The 27,685-nt window shown below is 48.5% G+C and overlaps 2 protein-coding genes across 7 annotated transcripts; one reads left to right on the top strand and one right to left on the bottom strand.

Moving 5' to 3' along the window:
- The first annotated feature begins 388 nt into the window (after positions 1–388).
- LOC115409034 (mucin-7-like) lies at positions 389–17,718 on the top strand. Of its 6 annotated transcripts, none has more exons than XM_030120009.1 (6): positions 389–565; positions 637–681; positions 2,598–2,846; positions 2,927–3,166; positions 3,231–3,587; positions 17,594–17,718. In XM_030120009.1, exons 1-6 carry the CDS (start codon positions 535–537, stop codon positions 17,674–17,676), a joined length of 1,005 nt encoding a protein of 334 aa, XP_029975869.1. In that variant the 5' UTR covers positions 389–534; the 3' UTR covers positions 17,677–17,718. The 6 variants fall into 6 exon arrangements, with proteins under 6 accessions (XP_029975869.1, XP_029975892.1, XP_029975898.1 ...); XM_030120032.1 differs by having other exon boundaries at positions 2,595–2,795; positions 2,900–3,166; XM_030120038.1 differs by having other exon boundaries at positions 2,595–2,846; positions 3,267–3,587.
- A 6,626-nt stretch (positions 17,719–24,344) lies between these two features.
- On the bottom strand, positions 24,345–25,250 carry LOC115409419 (coxsackievirus and adenovirus receptor homolog). Its single transcript, XM_030120597.1, has 3 exons — positions 25,203–25,250; positions 24,690–25,049; positions 24,345–24,583 (listed from the first exon to the last, which is right to left on the bottom strand). Exons 1-3 carry the CDS (start codon positions 25,216–25,218, stop codon positions 24,378–24,380), a joined length of 582 nt encoding a protein of 193 aa, XP_029976457.1. The 5' UTR covers positions 25,219–25,250; the 3' UTR covers positions 24,345–24,377.
- Positions 25,251–27,685: the final 2,435 nt, after the last annotated feature.

Below are 27,685 nucleotides of genomic sequence, written 5' to 3'. Positions count from 1 at the left end.
TGTACTGAATCCGACCTCACTGGAGGTCATTTGATTTTATCTCTAGTTTGATTCCTACATCTCAAAGTCTGCATTGGGCTCAGAATCAGGTCTGACATGACGACTGGTTAATCCACGGAGCTGAAACCTGATCTGAACGGTTCTGACCGACGGCGCCTGCTGTGGTTGAGCGGCTGAACTGCAGCTTCTTTTAAACCATTATGATTTAATGAGGATGTTTCAGCCACAAGGACCCATGGAGGAATGCTTCACCCCCCTGGACTGAGACCCTGCTCCACCCTGGTGGTAGTGGTGGTGTGTGTGTGTGTGTGTGTGTGTGTGTGTGTGTGTGTGTGTGTACTCAGAGGTGTTAGTTTCTCTTTCCGATCACATTTCAGAGGTGAAGCTGACAAACTGTCAAACACTCAGAGACTAAAACCTCCAGACCACCTCCTGAGTCCAGCCAGAGAGCAGCAGCTGGTTCTGATCCAGAACCTCCAGAGAGACCAGGAGGAGCTCTGACACCCAGAGAGGAGCAGGAGGAGCGACTGGACGATGGAGGGAAGACGTGTTCTGCAGCTGCTCTGTAAGAACGGTTCTCTGCAGGTTCTCCTGTCTCCTCCAGAGAACCTGAGACCAGCTCCTCTCTCTCTGCAGGTCTGACCTTCACTCTCATCTCCACCAGTCCACCGTCTCCTGCAGGTCAGTGAACGCCTCGTTCCTCCATCACATCACATCACATCCGGTTTGTGTATTTTGGTTCTGAGTCCAGTTCTGTCCAGTCTGTCCGATGGGGTCTTTTCTGAAGAGGGTCAGGTCTGCAGGGTTCTCCAGGTGGTCAGTTGGTGGTCTGGCCCTGCTGGTCTCTAGGAGGACTCAGACCCGGGACCTTTCTGTAGTGAGACCTGTGGATCCAGGCAGGTCTTCTGGGGTCCTTCAGGGCAGTGCAGGTGCTGAGCAGGACTTGGACCGGGACCCCGTCAGTATCTGGACCTTCAGCGTTTGCTCCAGAGGACCTGGACCTCCACGTGGTCCAGATTTCAGTGGAGGACGGCAGCCGGTGGGTCAGCAACAAGACAGGAAGTGAGGACGGGACAGGCAGAACCGTCAGAACTGGCAGAACCAGGTCAGAGTTCAGGACAGGACAGTCAGTCCACTCAGGTCTGGCTGAGGAACCACGTCCAGCAGGATCGTCACATGGTTCTCCGTCCTCAGGACGAGGGACACGGCGGAGAACACCTGCAGCAGGGAGCTTTGGGGTTCTAGCAGGACTAGGGAGACGGCTTGTGGTTCTGGTGGAGCAGCCAGAAACGTCAGGCGACGCAGCGGCAGCTTTCTCCACAGGGAGGCGCTGTGGTGAGCCTGGAGAACCGCGGCCACAGGGTGGAGGTTCCGTGGTTCCTCACCAGGATCCTGCAGGACAGAAGACCTGGAGGCGTGGCTCTGCTCCACCGTCTGGACGGAGGGTTCAGGGTCTGGAGGAGCCGCAGAGGGAGGCCACTGTGGGGATCCTGTCCAGGACCTGGGTCTGAGCCAGACCTCAGGGGTCCAGGAGTGGTCCAGGACCCAGGGTTTGATCCAGACCTTTCGCGGGAACAAGGTCAGGGATCAGAGGGTGGCGAGATTCAAAGGTCTGCAGGTGGATCCAGGTCTGATGACCCTGACCTGAACCCACATCCTGTTTCTGATCACTTCTGAGTGCAGCAGGAAGCTCTGCTTCGAGGAGGCGGTGTGTGTGTGTGTGTGTGTGTGTGTGTGTGTGTGTGTGTGTGCAGGTGTTGAGTCAGCTTCCTGTGTGCAGCGAGCGATGTGCAGATGTTTGCAGGGTCTGAGACAGAGCTCACATGCTGGCCTTGCAGCACAGATCCTCCACGTCCAGGAAGTGGACGGTGGGTGGAACCCTCCCTGAAGCCAACTCATGATGGCGGGGCCGTATCGGGGGGGGGGCGGGGGGGCTTTCCCAGGTACGGGTCACCTGCAGTCTGTCAGGTGTGGAGATAAGGTTCAAATTTAGTGCAATTAGGTCCTTCATGTCCCATGACCGGCATCATGCTGTACCCAGACAATGGGGTACCCAGCTCACAGGGTACCCGGATCATGGAGTACCTGGACCATGGGGTGTCCAGATCATGGGGAACATGGCGTCATGTTGCGGTGTGCGTTTTGCTGTTGAGGTTGAAGAGTCTCTTCTGGACGGGTGGTGGTCAGGATCCATGGGTGGTGCCAAAGGACGTCTTGTCTTCCAGCTCAGTCACTAATAATCATAATTAAAGTCTGCAAACAACCCAAACCCGAGCACCAGATTGGAGCGAAAATCTTATTTTGAAAGGCAGATTGCTGACTTCCTGGTGGCCTTAGGTCAGAGGTGTCAAGATCTGATTTTTTAGGTCTTGAAGATACGAACCACTGAGTGTTGGTCTGATCTCTCCACGGCATTCCTACGGGCTGTGGTGGTCTTTCTAGCATACCTAGGTGGTGCTAGAGAGCACATGTTGTCTTGGCCACTCCCCCCTCCCTGTTGGACAACGCCATGATCCAGTACGATTGTCTCTAAGCTGTTCAGATAGTGGCTGGAACAGTCCTCGTTCCTCAATGTCGGTTCTTCTCGTTCTCAGCAGGTCTGACTGTGAGTCCCAGCAGATCTCAGTTCCTTCAGAGAGACTCAGTGTCTCTGAGCTGTGAGGAGGACGGATGGACAGTTTGGAGGAAGACCAGCAGGAGACAGAGGAGTTCATGTGAAGACGGGTGGGGAGAACCTGCTGGTTCCTCCTGTAGAATCAGCTACATGATGAGCTGGGACAGTGGAGTTTACTGGTGTGAGTCCAGAGAGGGAGCAGCTGGAAGCAGCATCAACATCACTGTCGCTGGTAAGAGCGTCTGTCTCTGTCTCTGTCTCTGTCTCTGTCTCTCTGTCTCTCAGATGCTGGACTCTGCTCTCTGTGTCCAGATACAGTGGTCCTCCAGAGTCCAGTCCTCCCTGTGATGGAGGGACAGGACGTCACTCTGGGTTGTAGAACCAGCGCTCCCTCCACCCTCTCAGCTGAGTTCTTTAAAGACGGCGTCTCCATCGGGACCGAGTCCACAGGTCACATGACCCTCCGCCATGTTTCCCGCTCTGCTGAAGGCCTCTACAGGTGTAGCTTCAGAGGTGTTGGAGAGTCTCCACCCAGCTGGGTCTCTGTCTCAGGTGAGGAGCTGAACTCTGCTTCCTGATTCAGTCTCATGCTCACCTGCTGGGACTCTCTCTGCAGCTCTGCCCACCAAGGCAGCTCCGCCCACGGAGGAAGCTCCACCCACCGAGGCAGCTCCACCCACTGAGGCAGCTCCACCCACCAAGGAAGCTCCACCCACTGAGGGACCTCCATCCACCAAGGTAGCTCCACCCACCAAGGGAGCACTGCCCACAAGTGGAGCTCCGCCCACTGACATAACACCACCTGCTGAGGGAGCTCCGCCCACTGACGTAGCACCACCCACTGAGAGAGCTCTGCCCAGTAACTCCACCTCCCTCCAGGTGGAGTTCAGTGTTCTCCGCCACCTGCTGGTTTTCTGTCCGTACTTCATCTCCACTCTGCTCATGGTGTCGATGTATCGAGGCAGAGCCAAAGGTAACTACGAGGGTGTACCCAAAAAAAAACGGAATTTGATTATAACTTTTTATTTATGACATTTAAAAATAAAACACCACCGTCGCCTTCAAAATAATCCCCATCTGCATTAATGCAGCGCTCCAGCCGTGTCTCCCGCTTCACCAATGCGTCGTCAGACCCGCGCGTAAAAGTGCCATTTTTTGCCGGCTGCGATTTTTCTGTCACCTCCTCCACATCTGCAAACCTCTGTCCCTTCAGCTCTTTCTTCAGCTTGGGGAACAAGAAAAAGTCACTCGAGGCTCCATCTGGCGAATAAGGCGGATGGGAGAGGAGATTCATCTTATTCTTCACCAGAAACTGCGTGACGCGCAGCGCCGTGTCCGCTGGCTCACTGTCGTGGTGGATCAACCGGGCTCCACTCCGCCACTCCGCGGGCCGCTTCCTCCTCACGGAGCCGTCTGAGGACTTCCATGTAGTAGTCCTGGTTTACAGTCTGACCTGGAGGGACAAACTTGCTGTGGACGATACCCTGGACAGCGGAAAAGCAGCTCAGCATTGTTTTTACGGCTGAGCGCACCTGACGCGCGGACATCTGGCCCTTTTTAAACCACCCGAACCACTTATGGACCTGATTCTTCGCCAGAGCATCATCCTTGTAGGCTTGCTGCAACAAGGTGAGTGTTTCTGCTGCTGTTTTTTCCCAGCAGAAAGCAGAATTTAATGTTTACGCGCTGCTCTGGCTTCCCCGTCAATGTCGCCATTTTGGAAAAAATCGCAGACCGCCTCTGCACTCTGTTGCTATAAATAGCTCCTGACAGACGTCAGTGTCACCCTCGGAGCTCAAATTTCTCACAGATGTGCATGAGGCTTACCTGCAGCACATCTGACGGCCAGAAGTCGGAACTCATTATTATTATTGTTTTCTGACCAAATTCCGGTTTTTTTTGGGTACCCCCTTATAACTGCTGGTCATTGAAAGAGTCCACGCTTCATACTGATGTCCACATCAAGGTTTATTCTTCACAGAAGATACGTCATTTCGTGGAGCACCGTGGAACACCGTGAAAACGTGTTCGCCTGGATGACCAACAGAAAGATTAAATGAAGTTGGTATGTTTAATCGGCCACTTCCCGCTCGCTGGTTCTCTCTCTCTCCCGCGCTACTCACTTCCTGATATGCGCAAGTCACATGACATCAAGTGAAACTTAAACAATCCGGGCAAACAAAACTAAATTAAATTAATCAATTTTCAACACACAAAATGATCAACAATATGACAGAATCGTTTTTAGAACATCAGTTTCAAAACTAAAATTTGTTTTCCGATTATGAACTATACAGCTTCCTGTGCTGTCATAACAACCAGATTCTTAAACAGCGTCAGCTACACTCCCACCAAATTACCTTTGGTTTTGAATCACCACTTCAAACAGAAACGTTACAGAATATTTTACACTCTTCATGAATTAAATCAAAGGTAATTTCAGAGTTATTTGTCAAGACCTTCAGAAACCATCAAAAACAAGAAAATATGATGTATGGGGGGTGTTTAACTTATCTGTTGAAACTGACCTGTACATTTATAATGAACTACAATCAAATTCTGAACTCTTTCTTGTAAACACAGTAAAATAACCACTTTAATTTTTAATCTTGGAGGAAGTAGTTACTGATGATTTAATGACTGGAAGCTCTGGCTGATGCAGAAGTTTCTCTTTTTTTTTTTTTTGCTGTTTTTAGCTGCTTTCTACAAGAACAACTAACTTCTGAATGGGTCTTTCTAGGATAGATGGTTTGTTGAGGCGTTCACCACCTTTTCCTAACTTCCGCTCTCCGATCTGTATTGTTGCTCTTCGTACCAGTCCATCATCATCCTCATGTACTTTAAGTACCCTGGCGAGCTTCCACTCATTCCGAGGGAGCTCCTCTTCCTTCACAATGACAATATCATTAACTTTCATGTTTCGTTTTGGAGTGAGCCACTTTTGCCTTAGATTGATATTGGCAAGATATTCTTTCCTCCATCTTCCCCAAAACTGCTCTGACAGATATTGCACTCTCCTCCAACGCTTTCTGGCATACAAATCTTCCTTGATAAATTTGCCCGATGGAGGGTGTGGAACCGAGGACTTCATTGTCAGGAGATGGTCGTTTAAGGAAGTGCCTTTGTACTTCGCTGAGCAGTCAAAAACCACCCTGATCTTATCTGGTTTTCTGGGGTGGTACACCCCTTGGTGTGGGATGTACCAAACATGCCCAGACTCTGAAGGTTCGTCTGCTCTCTCAGCATCACCGTCTTTGAAGATGCCCTCCATAAACTTCACATAGTCACCTTTAAATTTGGGATCTCTGTCCAGTTTTCTTTTAAGGTGCTTTAACCTGGTCAGAGCGAGCCTTTTATTGTCAGGCAGCTGAGGACGAGCTTTGAAGGGAAGGGGCATTTCGAGATGACCACACTCATTCTGATGGATACTTCCCTTTAAGATCTGCAAGAACTGAATATCTTCCTGTGAGATGTTCTTTTCACCTGGTTTAGTGTCCACAAAGTCTTGTTCAAGCACCTTTAAAACAGCGGCTGGTGAGACAGGTGGAAGCTCTTTTACAGACACACGGTGACATAGTCCAGTCACATCTTCTGAGTTGGCTTTGTGTGCTGTATTTCCCACAATGCTCCAGCCCAAATCTGTCCTGACTGCATAGGGCTCATAATCACCACCAGTGATGACCTTTCGAGGTGCAAGCGCTATGGAGCAGTCATAGCCGATCAAAAGACCAACCTCACAATCCATCAGCGAAGGCATTTCAGGAGCTATAGCCTTGAGGTGATTACATTTGCTGGCTGTCTCACGAGTTGGGATGTGTGCACGTTCGAAGGGAATGAAATCTCTTGTGTAAGCAGGAGGTAAGTTGATGAAGTTATTGGCACTGAAGCCCCTTACTTTAAGTCCGCTCACTCTCTGACTTTCCACAATCGAGTCTTTTGCCATCATTGTGGAGAGCTTTAGTTTGACTGGCTCCATCACAGCCCCTGTTCTCTCACATACCTCTTTGTCAACAAATGTATGACTGCTTTGGGTGTCTAGTAGGGCATATACCAGGATTTCAGAATCTGGGGTGTTTGATGATGATATCCATACTGGCACGATCATTGATGTGCTCCCACCTTCATCTCCCTTGACACAGCATGACATTGAAGAAGTGGCTTCTCCTCCCTGTGGGACAACTTGGAGAGAAGACTTCTCTGTGGGTGGATGATCTTCATGCAGCAGTGTTGGATGATGCTTTTTGCATATACCACAGGTGGCTTTGTTTCTGCAGTCTTTTGAGATGTGTCCTTTCCTCATGCATGCGAAGCACAGTTTACTGTCCTGAACAAACTTTCGCCTGTCTTCTAAAGATTTTTCCAGAAGTCTTGGACATTTATGGATTGAGTGGCTTTCTCCACAGCAAATACACTTGAATTGGTTTGGATTGTGTACTTGTGTGCTGGGTTTCTTTGGATCTTTGTTTGAATCTTTTGGTTTGTCATCAAAATCGATGACTTTGGTTGTGTGACCTGCATCTGAAGCCTTTACACTTGTAGCAAAGGTGTTTGCTTTTGGTCTCTTTAAATCTCTGAAAGACTTTTCTTCAGAAGGCTTTAGTGCATGTAGTGATGACACTGGATTGCATGCTATGCGAGCTTCTTTGGAGATGAATGAAGCAAACTCTTTGAAACTTGGATAATCTTTATCTTGGTCTAATTGCTTTGTGACATAGCGATTCCATCTGGATGTGATCCAATCAGGTAGTTTGACAAGCAGCTTCTGATTCTCTTCACAATCATTCAAAACCTGGAGACCTTTGACGTGAGGCATGGCATCACTGCAAGTTTGCAGGAAATCGCTGAACTCTCTTAGCTTAACATATTCTTTCCCACCAATCTTCGGCCATTTGTTAAGCTTGTCTCTGTAGGCACGTTGCACTACAAAAGAGTGACCATACCTGGCATTTAGTTTGTCCCAAGCCTGTTGGTAAGCTTCTTCATCCTTCCTGTAGAAGCTGCCTTCCAGAGCAGACCTCGCCTCTCCACTGACATACTTTTGTAGATAGAACAGCCTATCTGCAGGATTTGAGCATCGTCTCTCTATTAGGGCTTTAAAGCTTGTGCTCCATTCTGTAAACTTAATTGGATCACCGTAGAAGACAGAAGGTTCAGGTACGGGGAGACGAGATAGTGCCATTGATTCCTGTAGTGTCTGCACTAATGTTGCTTCATGTTCTGAGATTTGCATTTTCTGAGATCCTGAATTGGACTGTTGAGCACACGATAACTCACTGCGTGGGGGGCTTCTGTTCTCATTTTTGATCTTTGACTCTTCTTCATTGTACACCCTGAGTTTTGCCTCAATGATTTCAACGTCTCTTTGGTTTTCCAGTTTTTTGAGTTGCTGACGTTGAGCATCAATTGCAGCTTCCATTTCAATTTCAGCTTTCTTTGCTGCTAACTCTGCAGCTGTCTCTGCTCTTTTGGCTGAAATGCTTGGGGTCTCTGAGCCACACTTGGAGGCGTGACTAACTGAAGCAGCTTTGGAAAATGAGGATCCATATATGGACTTCGTGTATTCGTTGTCTAGCAGTAGGCATAATCTTGCTTTCTCTGCCTCTGCATCAAATTCCTCTCCCTCTTCTGTGAGCCTTAGTTTCATTAGGCCCATTAAATTTCCAGTTACTGATGTGCATGCATCTATTTTTCTTCTGATCTCTTGACTGGGTGTCATATGGAGTCTTATACTGCTGTATAGCTCTTTCAGTTCAGTCTCTAGTTTTTCAACTGCATCCATCATGTTCAATAAATCAGTCTCAGAGCATTCATGCTTCAGTTTTGTACGAACCTCTCTGGCTTGGGTTTTCCACTTTTCATATGCTGATATGAACTTCTTTTCTCTCTTAGCTGATTCTTGAGTTTTGAGCTCCAGCATTTTGGGGGTTAAGTTTCGCTCACGGGAAGATTTTCTCGCTTTATCTGCATTTTCTTCAGTTAAATTAGCCTCTGTGAGCGCTGTTTCAGTTTTGTCAGTTTTAGATTGCTCCTGCTTGGTAACATCCTCTGCTTGTTTATCTAACTCACCACTCTGTGAGACAAATTCACCATGAACTGACATTTTTCTGTGTGCAAAGCTGAAGCAAGTTGCTTTTTACAGTAGAAAATTAAGAAACCCATAAACTTGCAACACAGCAATAGAAAATGAAACACTTTGCTCCAATAAACTTAAATCACTCTCAACCTTGCTGTTCAAATCTTCACAATAATGCAAGTATGAATGAAACCAAACCTTATTACTTTGTGAACATTACAGTCTTAAATCAAATGAATAAGCAACTTCACCACTATTAACATCAACACAAAATTATTCAACTCTTTAAATTCAGTCTCTTATATGTGGTATCAAACCTTGTTGCTTTTCTTTTGTAATGTTCAGTTTCTCTTTACTTTGATGTGGGATCTTCCATCCGTTATTGGAGGTTTTTTAATTTTACTTGGCACAGTCTCACCTGAAGATGCAGACTTTAACCTGTGGCCCACCACAGGAGATGAAACTTGCAAAGGGATGATACAGTCTGAAGTCCACTGCCGAGGATGGAGTAGATCTGCACGCTGGGACCAACAGCTCACCACAGGATACAACAGAACTGCGCGTTGTAACAGTATTCCACTGCTGTAGAAGATGCAGAACTGCTCGCTGAAGCCTGAGGTTTGACGCTGAGGATGAAGCAGATCGGCACGCTGACGCTGAAGTCCACCGCAGAAGACGACACACCTCCAGAGGATGGATTAGGCCACGTTTTCACTATAACTGCTGGTCATTGAAAGAGTCCACGCTTCATACTGATGTCCACATCAAGGTTTATTCTTCACAGAAGATACGTCATTTCGTGGAGCACCGTGGAACACCGTGAAAACGTGTTCGCCTGGATGACCAACAGAAAGATTAAATGAAGTTGGTATGTTTAATCGGCCACTTCCCGCTCGCTGGTTCTCTCTCTCTCCCGCGCTACTCACTTCCTGATATGCGCAAGTCACATGACATCAAGTGAAACTTAAACAATCCGGGCAAACAAAACTAAATTAAATTAATCAATTTTCAACACACAAAATGATCAACAATATGACAGAATCGTTTTTAGAACATCAGTTTCAAAACTAAAATTTGTTTTCCGATTATGAACTATACAGCTTCCTGTGCTGTCATAACAACCAGATTCTTAAACAGCGTCAGCTACACCCCTCGTAACTAACTAACTAACTAACCGAACAACCATCCAACCAACTGACCAAATGACCAACTAATCAATGAACCAGCAGACAAACAAACGAACCATTCAATCAACCAACTAACAAATCAATCAACAACCGGCACACTAACCAATCGCAAGTTAACTTAATGACTAAATGTCCAGAGGAGATTCCATCAGCACGGCCCTCCACTCAGTTGGAAACACGTTGTACACCCAGCAGCGATGCCAGGGGGTTGTTTGTGGACTTCAGTTCTGATTTGAACACACTGGTTCCGAGCAGACTGTTGGTCCAAACTGTGCATTCTGGACATTAACGAGCAGACCTGCAGACTTTCTCACTGATGGTCTGCAGTCCGTCAGGCTGGGGGACCACCGGTCCTCAACCCTGGCCGTGAGCACTGGGGCACCCCAGGGCTGTGTGCTCAGCCCACTGCTGTACACCTTGTTGTGGATGACACTACTATGGTGGGGCTGATCCAGAACAATGAGACAGCCTACAGGGACCAGGTCCTGAACCTCACTGCCTGCTGCTCTCTCAATAATCTGCCACTCAGCTCCTCAAAAACTAAGGAGTGGTGCTGGACTTCAGGAGGAAGAGGGAGGAACCCGGGGGGACCTGGGGGAGCGAGTCAGTAACTTCAGGTTTCACAGGACCTCACATAGAGCACCAACACCACTGCCCTGATGAAACAGGCACACCAGCACCTGTACTTTGAGGTCACTGAGAAAGGACCTGCTTACTTACTCAGTGCTCCAGGAGGGTCAGGGTATCCCTTCCCAGTACGTTGAGCCGACCAGATAAACCAGATTTTTCTAGCGCTGGTGATCTTGTGTCAGCTGCTCTGCTTCCTCCACAGCAGCTCCATGTTGTCGATTGCCCGCAACGACGTCAAGCCATCGGGTCCGGGGTTTCCCTCGTGGTCGACTCCAGCCTGAGGCCTTTGGATTAAACCGGAGAATGACTCGTGTCGGATGTTCCAGGGGTAGACCAAAGACACGGCTGAACCAGCAGGGCGGTGCTGGGCGACCAAGGAAGATGCTCGGGGCTGGCCTGTGTGGCTCTGAGCTCTTCATTGGAAACTCGCTGGGGCCTCCTGATGTTCTCCATGGTTCTCAGAGCCCCTGATGTTCTCCATGGTTCTCAGAGCCCTGCTATCAAAGCCATCGATTCTTGCGGCCAGAGTGTCGTTCAGGGGCCACATTTCTGAGCCATAAAGCAGGATGGAGAAGACGGCTAAGTTGTAAATCAGGAGCTTCGTCTTGGTGAGATGGTCTGGTACCAGAGTGGTTTCCAGAGGGACGGCAGAGCAGATGCTGCCAGGGCTCGTCTGCCATCAATCTCTGGTTTTAGGTCCCCGCAGTCTGTCACCATGTACCCCAGGTACACAAAGTTCTTGACAGGCTCTACGATGTTGCTCCTGGTTTGCATGGGAGGTGGATCCCCTGGAGGCCGGGCTGTGCTGCCTCGTCACTGTAAAGCCCAGAGCGTCTCTCAGCTGACTGTAGGCTGTGTTGAGCAGGATGGTATCGTCAGCGTATTGCAGGACAGTCAGGTGGTAGCTGCCGAAGGACACTCCGGGGACGCCTCGCGGACCTTGGACAACAGATGGTCGATGATGCAGTTTAAAGATCAGGAGCCACACAGCCCTGGAGAACGCCGCTGGAGACGGTGAACCAGCTGGAGTCAAACCGTTCATACGGACTCAGCTCTCTGCTGTAGAGCAGCTGGAACAGAGCGGTGGTCTTGGGCGGAGCTCCGAGGGTTTGGAGGATGTTCCACAGTGAGGAGAGGCAGACGGTGTCGAAGGCAGCTTCAGATCAATGAATCCGATATACAGATGGCGATCTTTATGAAATTCACGGGTCTTCTCTATCAGCAGACTTACGGCAGAGATGTGGTCGACTGTGGAGCGATTGGGCATAAAGCCAGCCTGCTGGGGGCGGCAGCGGCTTCTGGTCACTGTAAGGACCCGGTGAAGCCAGATCCTGGTGAAGACCTGGCCAGGGATGGAGAGCAGGGTGATGCCTCTGTGGTTTCCGCAGACAAGCTGATCGCCTTCATTTCCAGAAGGGCAGGATGACCCTCTGGTCCAGTCGGTGGGCAGCTGCTCTGTTTCCCACACCTGGCTGAACAGGTGGGTTAGCCGCTCCACCATGGCATCACCGCCGGCTTTGAGCATCTCACCAGTGATGGCACAGATGCCAGGGGCTTTCCTGATGTTCAGTTTCTTCAGAGCAGCTCTCACTTCCCCGGGTGTTACAGGGTCTGTGCAGCAGGGGGCGCTAGGGGGGGCAGCATTGGCAGCCTCTCGGAGGGTGGGGTCAGCCTGGATGGTGCTGTGCTGCAGGAACAGGCTGAAGTGTTCCTTCCAGCGCTCGAGGCAGTTGGCTTCAGTTGTAATGAGATTACCGTCAGAATCTTTTACCAGGGCTGTCTTTATGTGTGGACCGCTACGGGCTTGGTGCAGTAGGCTGAATACGCGTCTCAAGTTATTGACCAGGACCTGCTGCTGTCCTTCTATAGGTGTTCTGTAGAGATGCTGTGGTTCCTGAGCAGCTCTCAGGCTGGCAGGAAGGCTCTGGATAGAGTCTGGAAGTCCAGTGACAGTTCCCACCTCGGACAGCCTGTTCTCACTGCTGCCCTCAGGGGGGAGGGGCAGCTCCATCCAGGCCCGCAACTCCAGATTCACCAGGTCCTTCTACCCCAGTGTAATCAGAGTACTGAACACAGTACTCGGTTAAACTGTCCACGTGTAAATATTTCTGCATAGATGTGCATATATTTATTTCTCACTGTACAGTGTGCAATACATATATATGGGCTTTCCACTGGACATGTGTACTTTTTCATATTCCTACACCCCCTTGTATTTTTTGTATCTTCTGCTGCTCTGTGTGTGTGTGTGTGTGTGTGTGTGTGTATTATTTATTGCCACTCCTATTTCTTTATTTTCTATTTCCACCAAGGAGTTATTTTTAACTGTCGTCATACATGCATGATGGCAATAAACGCGTTTTATTCTATTCTAACTGTCCAACTAATCCAGTCCTGAACAGACAAACTTAACCGGCCAATCAACCAACCAGTAAACAAAGTAACTGACCACCTTACCATTAAACAAACCATCAAACTAATAAATGAAACAACTAATTAATTAAACTAACAACCCAACCAGCAACCAAAAACACTAACTAATGACCAGTTAAAGGTTGTATAGAAGATCTTTATTACTAACAAAAATCAATTAAAGCTAAAAAATGGCGTTATTAAGCTGCAGCAGCCTTGTTTTTATCGTGACCAAAAAAAAAAAAAAAACATTAATCAGCTCTGGACACTGTAAAACCAACATAATCAGAATCAGAATCAGAATCAGTTTATTGTCATTGCACAAAGTGCAACGAAATTTCAAGCAGCATCCGTGTATATATAATTTAAAAGAACAACCAACAATAGTGCAAATTTAAAAGGAAAACATAAAAAAAAAAAAAAAAAAATCATATATAGAAAAGAACTTGCAGTATTTGCAGATTATTGCACATTTCCATGAGTGCGTGTCTGTCAGTGACCCTTCAGATTCAGTGCAGTGATGGCTTGTGGAAAGAAGCTGTTTCTTAGTCTGTTTGTCTTTGTTTTGATGGACCTGTTGCGCCTGCCAGAGGGTAACAGTTCAAACAGGTGGTGTGCTGGGTGGGTACTGTCTCTTTTGATTGCCTCAGCTCTGCTGAGGCAGCGGGATGTGAATAAGTCTCTGATGGAGGGAAGAGGGCATCCGATGATCTTTTCAGCTGTCCTCACCACTCTTTGTAGTCTCTGCCTGTCTGCCTCAGTGCAGTGGGAGAACCACACGGTGATGCAGTAGGTCAGGATGCTCTCGATGGTGGAGCGGTAGAAGGTCACCAGCAGCTTCTCACAGATGTTACTTTTCCTGAGAACTCTCAGGAAGTGCAGACGCTGCTGTGCCTTCTTAAAGACAGCTGAGGTGTTTGCAGACCAGGAGAGGTTGTCGGTGATCACAGTGCCCAGGAAGGTGAAGGTGTGGACCCTCTCCACTGGATCCCCGTGTATGAAAAGGGGAGGTGGATCAGACCTGCGTTTCCTAAAGTCCACGATGACTTCTTTGGACTTTGTGGTGTTCAGAGACAGGTTGTTTGCCGAGCACCACTCAGCCAGTTTCAGGACTTCATCCCTGTAGGCAGACTCATCGCCCCTGGTGATCAGTCCCACCACCGTTGTATCATCCGCAAACTTAATGATGGTGTTGCTGGAGTGGGCGGGTCTGCAGTCTGTGGTGTAGAGGGTGTAGAGCAGTGGACTCAGCACACACCCTTGTGGAGAGCCTGTGCTCAGTGACCGGGTGGAGGACTGGTGGGGCCCCAGTTTAACCGTCTGGGGTCGGTTTGTCAGGAAATCTTTGATCCAGGTGCAGGTGAGTGGGGGGAGTCCCAGATCGATCAATTTCCTGACCAGGGTGTCGGGGATGATGGTATTAAAGGCTGAGGTGAAGTCAACGAAGAGCATCCTGACGTAGCTCTCCCGATGTTCTAAGTGGCACAGCGCAGTGTGCAGTGTGATGGCTATGGCATCCTCTGTTGACCTGTTTGCTCTGTAAGCGAACTGGTAGGGGTCGAGAGAGGCAGGAAGGCAGGACATGATATGGTTGAGAACCAGCCGTTCCAGGCACTTAGTGATGATGGGTGTAAGTGCCACTGGGCGGTAGTCCTTATGGCTGGTGGTGGCAGATTTCTTTGGCACTGGGATAATGGTGGCAGACTTCAGGCACGCTGGGATGGTGGACTGTGTCAGGGAGAGGTTAAAGATTTTGGTGAAGACCTGCGAGAGTTGTGTGGCGCAGGCCTTGAGCACCTTCCCCGGTACACCGTCCGGTCCAGAAGCTTTCCTGGGGTTCACCTTTTTCAGCACCCTTTCCACTTCATGTGCCTGCACAGTCAGTGCTTGGGAGCTGGAAGTTGGATGTGGCTGAGGGGGTGTGACTGCAGCCTTTTGGGCGGGGGTCTCAAAGCGTGCAAAGAAGGTGTTCAACTCCTCTGCTAGTGCGGTGCTCGGGACCACTCCTGAGTTTGTATGACCCTTGAAGTTTGTGATCTGCTGAATTCCCTGCCACACCAACCGAGAGTTGTTGTCAGAGAGGTGGCTTTCAATCCTCTGTCTGTGCTCTGCTTTCGCTTTCCTGATTCCTCTCTTCAGGTCAGCTCTGGCAGCACTGTACAGTTCCTTGCTTCCAGATCTGAAGGCGGTGTTTCGGTCCATGAGGAGTGTCTTGACATGGCTGTTCATCCAGGGTTTCTGATTTGGGAACACTCGGATGCGTTTTTCCACTGTTACATTCCCCGTACAGAACTTAATGTAGGATAGTACAGCCTCTGTGTGTAGGGTCAGGTCCTGGTGTTCAAAGACACTCCATTCAGTGTGCTGGAAACAGTGCTGGAGTTGAAGAAGAGCATCTTCGGGCCAGGTTGTGATGGTCTTGGTCACTGGAGCTGTGCCTCTTCTTAGCGGTGTGTAAGCAGGGGCGAGGAGCAGAGACAGGTGGTCTGACTGGCCTAAATGTGGCAGTTGTATGGCTCTGTATGCATGTTTGATGTTTGTATAGACGTGATCTAGGGTGTTTTCCCCTCTAGTAGCACAGCTTACATGTTGGTAGAATTTAGGCAGGACAGACTTCAGGTTTGCCTGGTTGAAGTCTCCTGCAACAATGTGTACGCCGTCGGGGTAAGACTGCTGTAATGTATTTAATACGTCCGCTAATAGCGTGAGAGCTATGCTAGTGTTAGCATCCGGTGGTATATAAGCGGCCGTGATTAGCACAGCTTTTAGCTCCCTGGGCAGGAAAAACGGACGGGCTTTGACAGAAATGAACTCTATGTCCGGTGAGCAGTGTGTGTGCATAATAGTGTTATTTGTAGACCAGTCGTTGTGTACGTAAATGCACAGGCCACCACCTCTCCTCTTACCGGAATCACTGTTGCGGTCCCACCGGTACATTGAGCGGCCAGCTAGCTGCACTGCGGCGTCGGGGATCCGCGGGTGAAGCCAGGTTTCTGATATGATCGATACACAGCAGTCTCTCACGTATCGATTTCCTTCCATGAGCAGTTCTAGTTCATCCATTTTGTGGATCAAAGACCGTGCGTTGGTCAGAAACATACTCGGGAGGGGAGGCTTGTGTGGGCTTCTCCTCAGTCTTTAGCCAATCAATAACGAAGCAGCGTCATTATATATTGGTTTTCTAACGTGTCAATCAACCTCTCTACATTTGTAGCGTAGCTCTCATGCTCCTACGCACTTTTCGTCCCCCCTCCCCCACCCCGCTCCCCCCATGCTCGGCTCTGCTGCCGCTATCAGCACCTTTTCACCTGTAGACTTGAGACAATTGCCACAAACAATGTATGTTTTAATCTTAAAACAAGACTTGTATGAAAAAGTCCGGAGAGTGAGAGGAGGAGGGGGGGTTGTTTACGCCTGCAGGCTGCAGCGCACAGATCAGCTGTGAGCTCCAGCGTCGGCTCCAGTCCTGCAGCTCCACACAAACCTCCTCGTCCTCCTCTGATCCACCGAGACCAGGGACGGCTCAGGGACAGGATTTGGCGCAAGTGCAGGATTTTACTCATATTCGCTGTGTTTTGTGTTTTTCAAAAGGACACGTTGGTGTCCTTTTATGTGTTAGCGCAATGATGCTAAGTTGCTACATGCTACTTTCTGCGTCAGGAGGAGGCGTTCCTCCGGAGAGAGCGGGGGAGGAGGGTGTGGGGGTCACGCATGCGCAGCATTTCAAAAAGGACTAATGGTGCGTTCACACCGGACGCGAGTAGCGCGGCGCGATTCGCGCGATTCGCCCCTGGTTGGCCGTGTGTGCATTTTGTGACCCAACAGCGGCTGCCGCTGAATTCGCGTCTCTGTTGCCGGCGGTCTGCTTAATTGCTTGATAAAGCCTGACAACGTCGTCGTGGCGAGTCCAGGTGACGTGTGTGGATTCATAATATTTTGCAGAGGCGTTCAGAGCATGGTGAGCTTCACCATTTACTCCAGGAGCTGCGCCAGGATGAAGGACGCTTTCAGCGGTACTTCCATCTCTCCCGGTCCGGTTTGACGAGCTGCTGTCCCGCATCGGCGCTCTATTCCCCCGGGGACCCGACCTCTCAGTAAACTCACGGTTTAACTAACAGTAAACACCGTTTCACCACAATCTCTTTACTCAGTTTACCGGGACCCGACCTCCTCACCAATCTTCCTCCAAGCAAGCTCCTTTTTATTCCTGTCCCTATAAAAATAGGACGATGGGCTCAGGGCGAGGCTGTGATCAGTTTCTCATCCATTTCTGGTGTTTCCCGGGACTCCGGTACGTCATAAATGACGTCATATAGAGCGTCTCTGTGATTGGTTCGCCGCGCGCGAATTCGCTCGAAAGTTCAACATTCCCAACTTTCAGTGGCGCGAGTAGAGCGGTTCGCGCGGCCGCCACTCAATTCGCTGAATTCGCACCACGTGACCGCTCACCGCTTCCTGGCCGCGCGAAAACCATATATTTTCTATGTAAATCGGCCGCTCTCGCCGCACTATTCGCGTCCGGTGTGAACAAACCATAACTGTCACTGGATTTCTCTCTCCGTGAAAAATCATCTATACAACCTTTAACTTCTGACTAATTAACCAACCGTCCATCTCTTGATGGTTGACAGCTTCCTGAATCTGTCGTGTAGTAAAATTTTCTTTTTTAAACCACAGGAACCAAACAAGCCGTCTCCATGGCGGCGCCCTCCGGCACCCAGGCTGAGCAGGGATTGGACGATGGAGTGATGATGTCATAACCAGTATAACCAGCCAGCCTCTGCTCTGGGGATAATGTTGTTGTCGTGCAGAATGAATAAAACCTTCAGATTTTCTGGAAAGATTTAGTGTTTGTGGTCACTTCCTGTTTCCTGGCTGAGACTTCCTGTTCCAGCGTGGTGCTATCTGACAGTAACTCAGTGCTGGAACAGAACCGGGATTCTGGCAGACCAAGCCAGAGCAGGACGGCTCCAGGGTGTGGAAAGTCCACACGGCCAGAGGAAGGTTCCGGTTCAACCTCACAGCTGCTCCAACGTGCCTCTGAGCAGACGACTGGAGGTCCAGCTGGGTTCGTCATGGGATCGAGGACCAGAGCACGGAACCTCAAGGTTGACAAAGGAAAATGTGAAGGCAGGATTTCTTGTTGTAACCCCCCCCCTCACCCATAGACACACCTTATTTGTGGGGTAACTGGGAGTATGTTTAGTTTATGTTTTGTTGGGAAGAATTAGGTTTGTTCAAAGGTTACCATAGCTTATTATATTTGGGATTGGCCAATCAATTTAATCATCATCTTCATTCTTATACCGTGTAACAGATTCACATATTTAGGCTTTATTTTAATTTGTTTAATATATTTTGTTCTTGCGCCACCTAGTGGTGAAGTAGACAGGAACTTTGTTCAGGCGTTGGGTTCCACCCGCACTCAGCTCCGCCGCGCCGCCCTGCGCTGCGGCGCGCCGCCCTGCTCTGCGGTGCGCTCCATCGCACCACACTGCCCGGCATCGCTTGGTATCGTGGTAATAATGAGAAATTATTCACATATACACCCATAGATGCATATACCGAGTATACACACACACATATACACTGCAACTTATAAGTGAGAATTTAACGCTGTTCGAGGTACTTACACTGAATATGTCAGGGCACACTGTACACATCATTAAAATGGTGGAAAATAAGTATTTTTAAAGTTGAAAAACTCCTTAATGCACCTTTAAGTTATGATATGTTAAAGAGGAGTGGTTTATTAGTTTCTTTTCTGTGAGTGTGGGGGTTAATTAGAGCACCTGTGGGGAACCAGTAAAGAGGGAGGTGTGGCTGCAGGTGAGGAGTCCTCTCCAGAGCTTGGAGCTGGAGAGGCAGGTGAGGGGGAGATCTCCGTGAAGAGCTCCTCCTGTGTGCCTGTACAGTCATGGCCAAAAGTTTTGAGAATGACACAACTGGTAAGTTTGCACAAAGTCTGCTGCTTCAGGGTTGCTAGGCGTTTTGTCAGATGTTTCTATGGTATAATGAAATACAAATAGAAGCATTTCATAAGAATCAAAAGCTTCCATTGAGAATTAAACATTAAATTAAACAGAATTCATGCTGAATTCAAGACAGAATTCAAGTCAATATTTGCAGTGGTAACCCTTCTTTTTTAAGACCTTGCAGTCCTCCCTGGCTGCTGTCAATCAACTTCTGGACCAAATCCTGACTGACGGCAGTCCATTCTTGCATAATCAATGCTTGGAGTTTGTCAGAATTTGTGGGTTTTTGGTTGTCCACCTGCCTCTTGAGGATTGACCACAAACTCTCGATGGGATTAAGATCTGGGGAGTTTCCTGGCCAAGGGCTCAAAATCTTAAAGTTATGTTCCTCGAGCCATTTTGTGATGACTTCTGCTTTATGGCACGGTGCTCCATCATGCTGGAAAAGGCATTCTTTATCACCAAAGTGTCCTCGGATGGTTGGGAGAAGTTGCTCTCGGAGGATGTTCTGGTACCATTCTTTGTTCATGGCTGTGTTTTTAGGCAGGATTGTGAGAGAGGCCAGCCCCTTAACTGAAAAGCAGCCCCACACATGAATGGTTTCAGGATGCTTCACTGCTGGCCTCACACAGGACCGATGGCAGCGCTCACCTCGTCTTCTCCGAACAAGCCTTCTTCCAGATGCTCCAAACAATCGGAAAGGGGATTCATCGGAGAAAATAATTTTACCCCAGTCCTCAACAGTCCAGTCTCTGTATCTTCTGCAGAATAACAGTCTGTCCTGGATGTTTTTCTTGCAGAGAAGTGGCTTCTCTGCCGCCCTCCTTGACACCAGGCCTTCCTCCAGAAGTCTTGGCCTCACTGTGTGTGCAGATGCACTCACACCAGCTTGCTGCCATTCCTGAGCGAGCTCTGCACTGGTGGCGGTCCGATCCCGCAGTTAAAGCGTCTTCAGGAGGCGGTCCTGGCGCTTGCTGGACTTTCTTGGGCGCTCAGGAGCCTGTGTGGCAACAAGTGAACCTCTCTCTTTGAAGTTCTTGATAATGTGATAGACTGCTGACTGAGGTGCAGTCTTACTTGCTGCTATGGACTTCCTGTTAGGCCCTTTTTGTGCAGTGCAATGGTGGCTGCACGTGTTTCTTTGCAGGTAACCATGGCAACAGATGAGGAACAATGGTGTCATGCACTGTCTTCCATTTAAAGTGTCCAGTCATGACAGAATGATCTCCAGTCTTTTCCTCATCAACACCCACACCTGTGTTACAGTTTTTCTCCACTGGTTTGGCTCATTTCTTCAAACTGAAATTACATTTTCAAAACTCGAAGATCATTTGGCAAAATGGTCTCACAGTTCAGCTCAACACCATAGTTCACTAGCAAAACCTCATCTCTCTCCCAAAACTGTTCACACATTTCAAAGCTTCATTTCTTTCCCATATAAACAGTCAGAGCCTCCAAAATATAAAGATCCTTCTCAACAGCTTCGGCTCATTTTTCAAAACAGACCAGACGTTCTCAGTTCTCTTGGTTCTCCTGCCAAAAACAACCTGGACGGTTCAGCAGAACCACAGTTCACCTGTCAGAGATCAGATCTCTTCCAGAACAGCTCACTTAGGTGGAAAAACTACATTTCTTTCTCAAACAAATGGTCAATGCCCTCAAAATGCTTTGTTCTTTTGACATTGTGTGAGCTCTGACAGTCAAAATGTTTAGATGTTTTGTCTTTAAGGGCAGAGGACCACTAAAATAGTCCTCATCTACCTTTCTGTCTGAGCCCAGTCCTTCAGTCATAATAGTAACTGTGATAGTTTTTATTTTCTTCTTTGGGTTTTTTAGCTAACAGAAAATATTGTGTATAAGAAAATAAAGACAAAAAGCATTTTACAGTGAGAAGAACCTTCAAGTTCTGATTCACACATCGCTCTCATACCTCCAAGGAAACTGTTATTTTTATTTACACACAAAACAACTTCCGTCCATCGGAGTTCAATATGCTGTAAAATAAAAACAAAGAAACAAAAACAAAAAACTAGAATCTGACACTCGGAGAGGCGCAGCCCTCCGCCACAGCTCCAGTCAGTCACCAACAACAGTAAGAACACCAGATGTGATTAAAAAAAACAAAAAAAAAACCATTTTATTTCTCCCCAACACAAACAATGTCTGGGAGAAAGCTGTTTGCTGCTTGTTCATATCTCAGTGTTTCCTCACAGCGACTGACACTCCGGAATCCCCCTGTTTCTGTCTGTTCTGGATCCTGGGATCCGGGACACTTCCTGATCTGGATCAGCAGCTGATCTCTCTTAGAGTCCTTGAAGAACTTACTGTAATGTTTTTGCTGAGCCCCCTTGTCATTTATTGTTGAGTTATGCCCAACTATGTGAAAGACTCCCTATCTCTCAATGATAAAGAATCCTTTAAAAAAACTCCTGGATCCAGACAGTGATCCGGATCGTCACCAAAATTTAATGGATTCTAAGTTAGCCCAAGACCCCCCTTTCCACAAAGTTTCATTGCAATCCGTCCATTACTTTTTCCGTAATGTTGCTAGCAAACAACCAACCAACCAACCAACAAACCTTTGTGATTACATAACCTCCTTGGCGGAGGTAATAAAACAAAAAGGAAAATTGTCTGTAGCCCAATGTGCTGTAAATGAAGCTGGAGTTTCACAGCTCACTTCTTCACTGGTCTCCCTCTTCACCCTCCTGACTGTCCTCCTCACCTTCATGCAAACACACCCATGCCTGGTATTCATGGTATTGAAGTGTGTTTTTGACTGATTCTGACAGCTGAACAGATGATTTTGCAGGTGGTGACTGATACAATGAAATCATGCTGATATGTTTTGGAGAGAACAACCATTAGACTGAGAATCGATCAATCAGTTTAGATCAACATGATCTATTCACCTGGGAATTGTGCTAAATCTATCCTTACTGTGCTTGATCATTTGCAAAGGCACTGTCAGTTTAAGTTGTAAATTTTAAGTTTTCATTTGGTTCTTTCATTTCTTTAATGACAAATATTTAACAGATGTTTTTCTGATACACATTACATTGCGGCTGACCTTGCACGTCGTCCCCAGAAAAGAGCTTCAAAATGCTGCTACGTGTCCTTTAACTGAGCATTTTATGCTGTGTGTGCGCATGCGTGCGAGTGTTCCATTACTGAAACCTTTATAAAGCCGTCAATACGGTGCTTCAAATGAACTGGTTTCCTTGCTAACTGGTGACTGACTTCCTTTAGCACTTCCTGCTGCTGCTGCTAGTAGCAGCAGATGTTGAAATCAGACTCATAAAAGGTCTGAACGGCTTTTTGTCTGGTTTTTAACATCTATCAGCAACAAGGGACGAGAAAGAAACCCAGTCGCCAGTTAACAGGGACTCAGTTATTCCAAAACACCGGCTCCTCTCCGGTTTCGCGACACTCCTCCTCCGCTAGTTAGCTGCTGCGTTCAGGTGACTGGAGCGAGCTGCGGAAAACTGAAACTCCGTCATTCACATGAAGGCAGCGGAGACAGCTGGACTCAGGAGACACTCAGGAGACATGTGAAGGAAGCGTGGACAGTTTGCACAAAGGAACGACTCTCAGACAGCTGTGAACCGGCTCTCGTCGTTCACTTGAAAGAGCCGTTCAAACGAACGACTCGTTCAATGAACGTCGCAGCACTACGAGGGTAGCACGTGTGTTTCCTCCCGGTTCCAGAGCTGCGGCGCACCAGCCAAATTACCGGTATTTTTTTCAACGTGACAAATACAATGTGTGCCGTGAATGCGTGACAACATACCGAAATGCGTGACACTTCAGAGCCCTGCTGCTGCATCGTGTTGTCAGACATGAGAACGTCCACGGTCCGCATTTATAACAGCGCTCACAGACGTCTGCAGCTTTTTGCGTAGTTTAATGAGGCGGAGCGTACCAGCGTATTTTGATGTCAAATTGCGTACCTGCTACGCAAAATGCGTACAGGTTGGCAGGTCTGTTTTTGGAACGAACCCGGGATTTCTTCAGGCACTAAACTTTACAAAGACTGAGGAATGATTTATTATTGCTTCAGTGTGTTTCTAATAAAGCTCAGCTGCAGACAGGCTGTCCTCACTGAGGCTCCAGGTCAGTGGAAATAGAACGTCTGGTCTCTGCTCTGCCCTGGGAATAGAACAGAGTACAATAGAATAGGATAGAATAGCCTTTATTGTTATTGCACGGGGGGGGGGGGGGGGGGGGGGGGGGGTACAGTACACCATAGTAAAAAGGTTCTGTAAAGACAGAAGGGACAACAGAGGCAACACAAGGCACCACCAGGTACAAGAATAATAGTTTAAACATCCAGGTGGCGACTGTGCAGCACTGAAGGCTGGGAGGAGGGAGGAGGGAGGAGGAAGGGTGGGGGACTTAGTTCATGGAGGGGGGGGGGAGGGGGTGGTGGAGACTGTTCATGAGTGAGTGTGTGTCTCTGTATCAGTGAGTGTATGGACACCATCTCGTCTTCGCCTCAGAAGGTTTGTAGTCGGGGGGGGGGGGGGGGTTGGGTTTGTAGTGCTTGCAGTTTGTTGGTGAGGATGTCTGGGATGATGGTGTTGACCGCTGAGCTGTGCTCCAGGAAGAGCGTCCTCACGGAGCTGTTCCTGTTCTCCAGGCGGCGCAGCGCTGGGTGGAGAGTGACGGGTTGACAAGTCTGGTGGTGGAGGAGGAGGGTCTAAAGCCGCCAAAAGTAGAACCAGCTGCGGAATGCCAACGCCAACCAGACACGAGCATCAACAGCCCTCCTGACATCTTAACCCGAACAAAACAAAGGCTAGCACCTGGAGTCTCTTTTAAATTTAACTGCACAACAACATAAAGTTCAATTAAAGCTTAAGGCAGCGGCAGCGAGACGCCACCGTGCATGTCCGCGACATGTTTGGAAGAAAAAAAAAAGAAATAATCAAAACTCAATGATGTCAAAATTATAAGTTAATACAGGTCTTGCTGCATGGTTCACAGAACATTACTTAGACAACCGTTTTCAATGTGAATAAATGGAAATGAAATACCAGAAGCGCAAATAGACACCAGTCAGAAACCAACTTCAACTTGCAAAAAAAAAAAAGAAAAAGAACTCTCCAGCCTCTAAAGAGAAAGGGTAAACAAATTAATCCTTATTGCTGTAATATTCTGAGATCACACTCAGTTTAGTAATCCTACTCGGGGTCATCTTCCCTCACATTCTTGGGCTGCAGCTTCATGTTTTAACGGAGAGAGATGAGAGCATCCTCATGCGCTGGATGAAGGCTGCAGCTGTGGGTGATCCGGTGAGAGAGAGAATAACCTACGACTGTCCACTCCTCCAAATTTACGTCAACTTGTGCGACGGGAGTCGACGAGTCGACATTTCTGTTAATGCCCTGCTACCTAATAATATGGAATACTACATTCTGAAAGTAACTTGCCCAACACTGCTGATCCAGCAGCAGCAGCAGGGTCCCTGGACTGTGTGACGGGCTTCAGAGTCCAGTCTGTCCTCCTGGGTCTCCAGCGTCTCCACCACGGAAGACGGAGAGTCCACAGCCTGCAGTCAGTGTCTCGGAGACGACCTGATTCTTCAGGTATCTTTGAAGCATCACAACACCAACAACAACCAGAGCAGCTACAGTCACACCAACAATCAGACCAACATGTCCTCCATCCCCTCCTCGTCCTCCTGGGTCTCCTGCAGACAGAAACAGAGTGAGGTAGAGGATGATGAAGAGCTGCTGTCTCTTCTCCAAACTCTCAGCAACAACATGAAGAAACAACCTGCAGCTGAAACTACTGACCTGGAGGAGGAAACACTGAGAGAGAGACCAAGCTGAGGGACTCGGTGTCTTCAGATCTCTTCTTTCTGGACTGTTCTCCTCCTTGGATGACGTAACACTCGAATGTCCCACGGTCATTGAAGGTCACGTTCTTCAGGATCAGACTCACGTCTCCGTCCTTCACGTCCTTCAGATCCACTCGATTCCGATAAGAAGGATGATTATCTGGATCAAAGTGTCCGTCTCTGTATAACAGAACAGGCTGGTCCTTCAGGTCCGGTCTGGTCCACTCCACCACTCTGATGGTCTCATCGTTCGTAGCTTCACACGGCAGAGAGACAGTTTGTCCTTCAACAGCTGAGACGGTTTTCTGGACTGAATCTGAGAAGAAACAGATTCAGGAGAGACTCTTCACTCCTCCAGCAGCCAATCAGAGAGGAGAACACAGAGGACCAATGGCTGAGGAGGGAGAACCCGTCGGTAGAACATGTCAGGTTATTAAAGTCACATGATAGAAGTCCTGAAAACACTGACCTGAGTCCACAGGCATCCCGCAGATCACAGTGAGGACCAGGACCAGGACCAGGACCAGGAGCCGGGCCATGTTCTAGAGCTCTGGACGGTTGAAGAACAGATGAAGACGACAGACTGCTGAATAGCTGAGAGGTCCGAGCTAACAGCTAGGAGCAGCTAGCAGAACAGAATAGGATTGAAGAAGACTTTATTAATCTCACAGAGGAGAAATGTACCGGAGCAAGAGGCTCACAGAACACAGGGGCTGCAGGAAGAGCTGGAAGGTGCAATAAGGACGAGTCACGGTGCGAATCGTAGTGAGGATTTATAAAAGAAAGCAAGAAACAAGGAAGATGTGACTGTATGGACACCATGGATCTTAAAATATAACAGGAACCTTACAATATGTACGTTATATACAATACAAGATGCAGTGTAGGTTACAGGTAGCAGCTAACAGCAGCTAGCAGCTAGCAGCTAGCAGTAGCTAATAGCACCGCCGGTCCAAGGCCACAGCTCAACACTCCTGCTTACCTCCGACAGAGTCGAGTCGTGGATCCGTGAAGAAACTTCTCCGTCTGGCGAGTTGGGCTGGGCGGATCGATACCAACACGTCCAGGTCGATCTGTTTGTTTTCTGCTCCGAGCGTAGCCTTTCCTTCAGCCCTCGTGTGCAAACAGCTCACTTTAGCATGAAGGCGCTTTGTGACTTCTTCTCATCACTTCCGAGGTCAGGGGGCAGTGCGAGAGCGAGAGGAAAAGCCATGGCGGACAGAAAGAAGTGCTGTTTGGATTTATTATTCCACAGCTTCAGACACTGCAGCATGGAATGGAATGTGTGCAGGAAGGAAATCCTCGTCTGTGGAAACACCAGCAACCATCACAAGCACTGAAAAGCAGCGTAAACAGAGGAGGAGGAGGAGGAGGAGGAAGAGGAGGAGGAAGACCCTGGACTCAGAGACAGGTCTGAGGCTTTTCAACAGCAGCCTCCAGAACATCAGGAGCTGTTTTAGAGAAGTGAAGTCAGGATTCTGGTGTTTCAGCATCATTTCATGTTGCTTTTCAAGCTGTAATTCTTGGTCAAAGATGTAATTTCAGCAGAGAATAAACTGTTTTCATAGATTTAGTCAGTGGAAATGAATCAGGATTGTGTTAAAGGTGCATTAAAGAGTTTTTCAACTTTAAAAATACTTATTTTCCACCATAAATATGTTACAAATATTCAACGATGGGCCACATGGTGGTGCAGTGGTTAGCGCTCGTGCCTCACAGCAAGAAGGTCCTGGGTTCAAATACCGACCGTGGCTCGGGGCCTTTCTGTGTGGAGTTTGCATGTTCTCCCCGGGTTCTCCAGCTTCCTCCCTCGGTCCAAAAACATGCACGTCAGGTTAATAGGTCACCCTAAATTGCCCCTCGGTGTGAGTGAATGGTTGAATGTCTGTGTATGTCAGCCCTCCGACAGACTGGAGACCTGTCCAGGGTGACCCCGCCTTCGCCCACAGCAGCTGGGATCGGCTCCAGCCACCCGCGACCCCGAAAGGGAGCAGCGGCAGAAAATGAATGAATATTCAATGGTGTGTACAATGTGCCCTGACATATTCATTGCTAGTACCGTTAAATTGCCACTTGAAAGTTGCAGTGCCGGTCCGGCAATTTCTATTTCTTGGGGAGAATTTGAGAGGAAGTGACGTAATGCGCCTCCCGCGGGCCTGCTCTCCGCCATTACTCCACCAGATGCTTAACTGAGCAGCATTGAGGATGGATCTTCCAGAAAGTGAGAACAGACCGGCTTCCAGCACTGCCACAGCTCCACACAGACCCACCAGGCAGGAGAACCTTAAAGGTTACTGCAGCGCTGCTCACAGAGTGAGGAGGGAGGCTGACCAAAAGTTACAAATGTAACTTTACTTACTTCAGTTGAAGCCATTCTGCGAATCCGTCACCTCTTCTGTGTGCCAAGGCTGCTCATGCAGTTTAGTTCCCCTCTTCCGTGCACGTACATGGACGCAAGCCACAGGCACCAGCGTTTCACTAAGCTGCAGTTACGTCCAAGGCCTGCAGGGGCCGCTGTTTCATGAAACGTCTAAAACTCCTGAATGAAGATGAGGAAGAGGAGCAGGAATGCTAGCAGCTACTCTACAGCGTCAGACGGAGAAGCTGGCTCCTGCTCTGGATGTAAAATCACGTTAAAAAATCTAATTAAAAAAAAACCTAGTAAAAAGGATCGGTACCGGCGATACTGGCCCAGTATTCACTTGGTATCGGACCGATATCAAATTTTGGCGTATCACCCAGGCCTATCACTCAGGTTAAAACCTCTCCTCTTGTCCTCGAGTGAATATTGAACTGTGTCCTCTGACCGGTTCATTATGAGAACCAGAGTCCAGCACCTCCCTCCAGCCCCCCTCCAGCTGCTACAGCCTCAGAGACCAACACCGAGAAGAACTGAACCCTGGAGCAAACGGCGGACCACCACTGGAGAGGGAAAACGCTTCAGTCTTTAAA

The sequence above is a fragment of the Salarias fasciatus genome, chromosome 3 (assembly GCF_902148845.1).
Source record: "Salarias fasciatus chromosome 3, fSalaFa1.1, whole genome shotgun sequence".
NCBI lineage: Eukaryota > Metazoa > Chordata > Actinopteri > Blenniiformes > Blenniidae > Salarias > Salarias fasciatus.
Note: the sequence above shows the minus strand (reverse complement) of the source record. Positions and strands in the feature narration are given on the sequence as shown.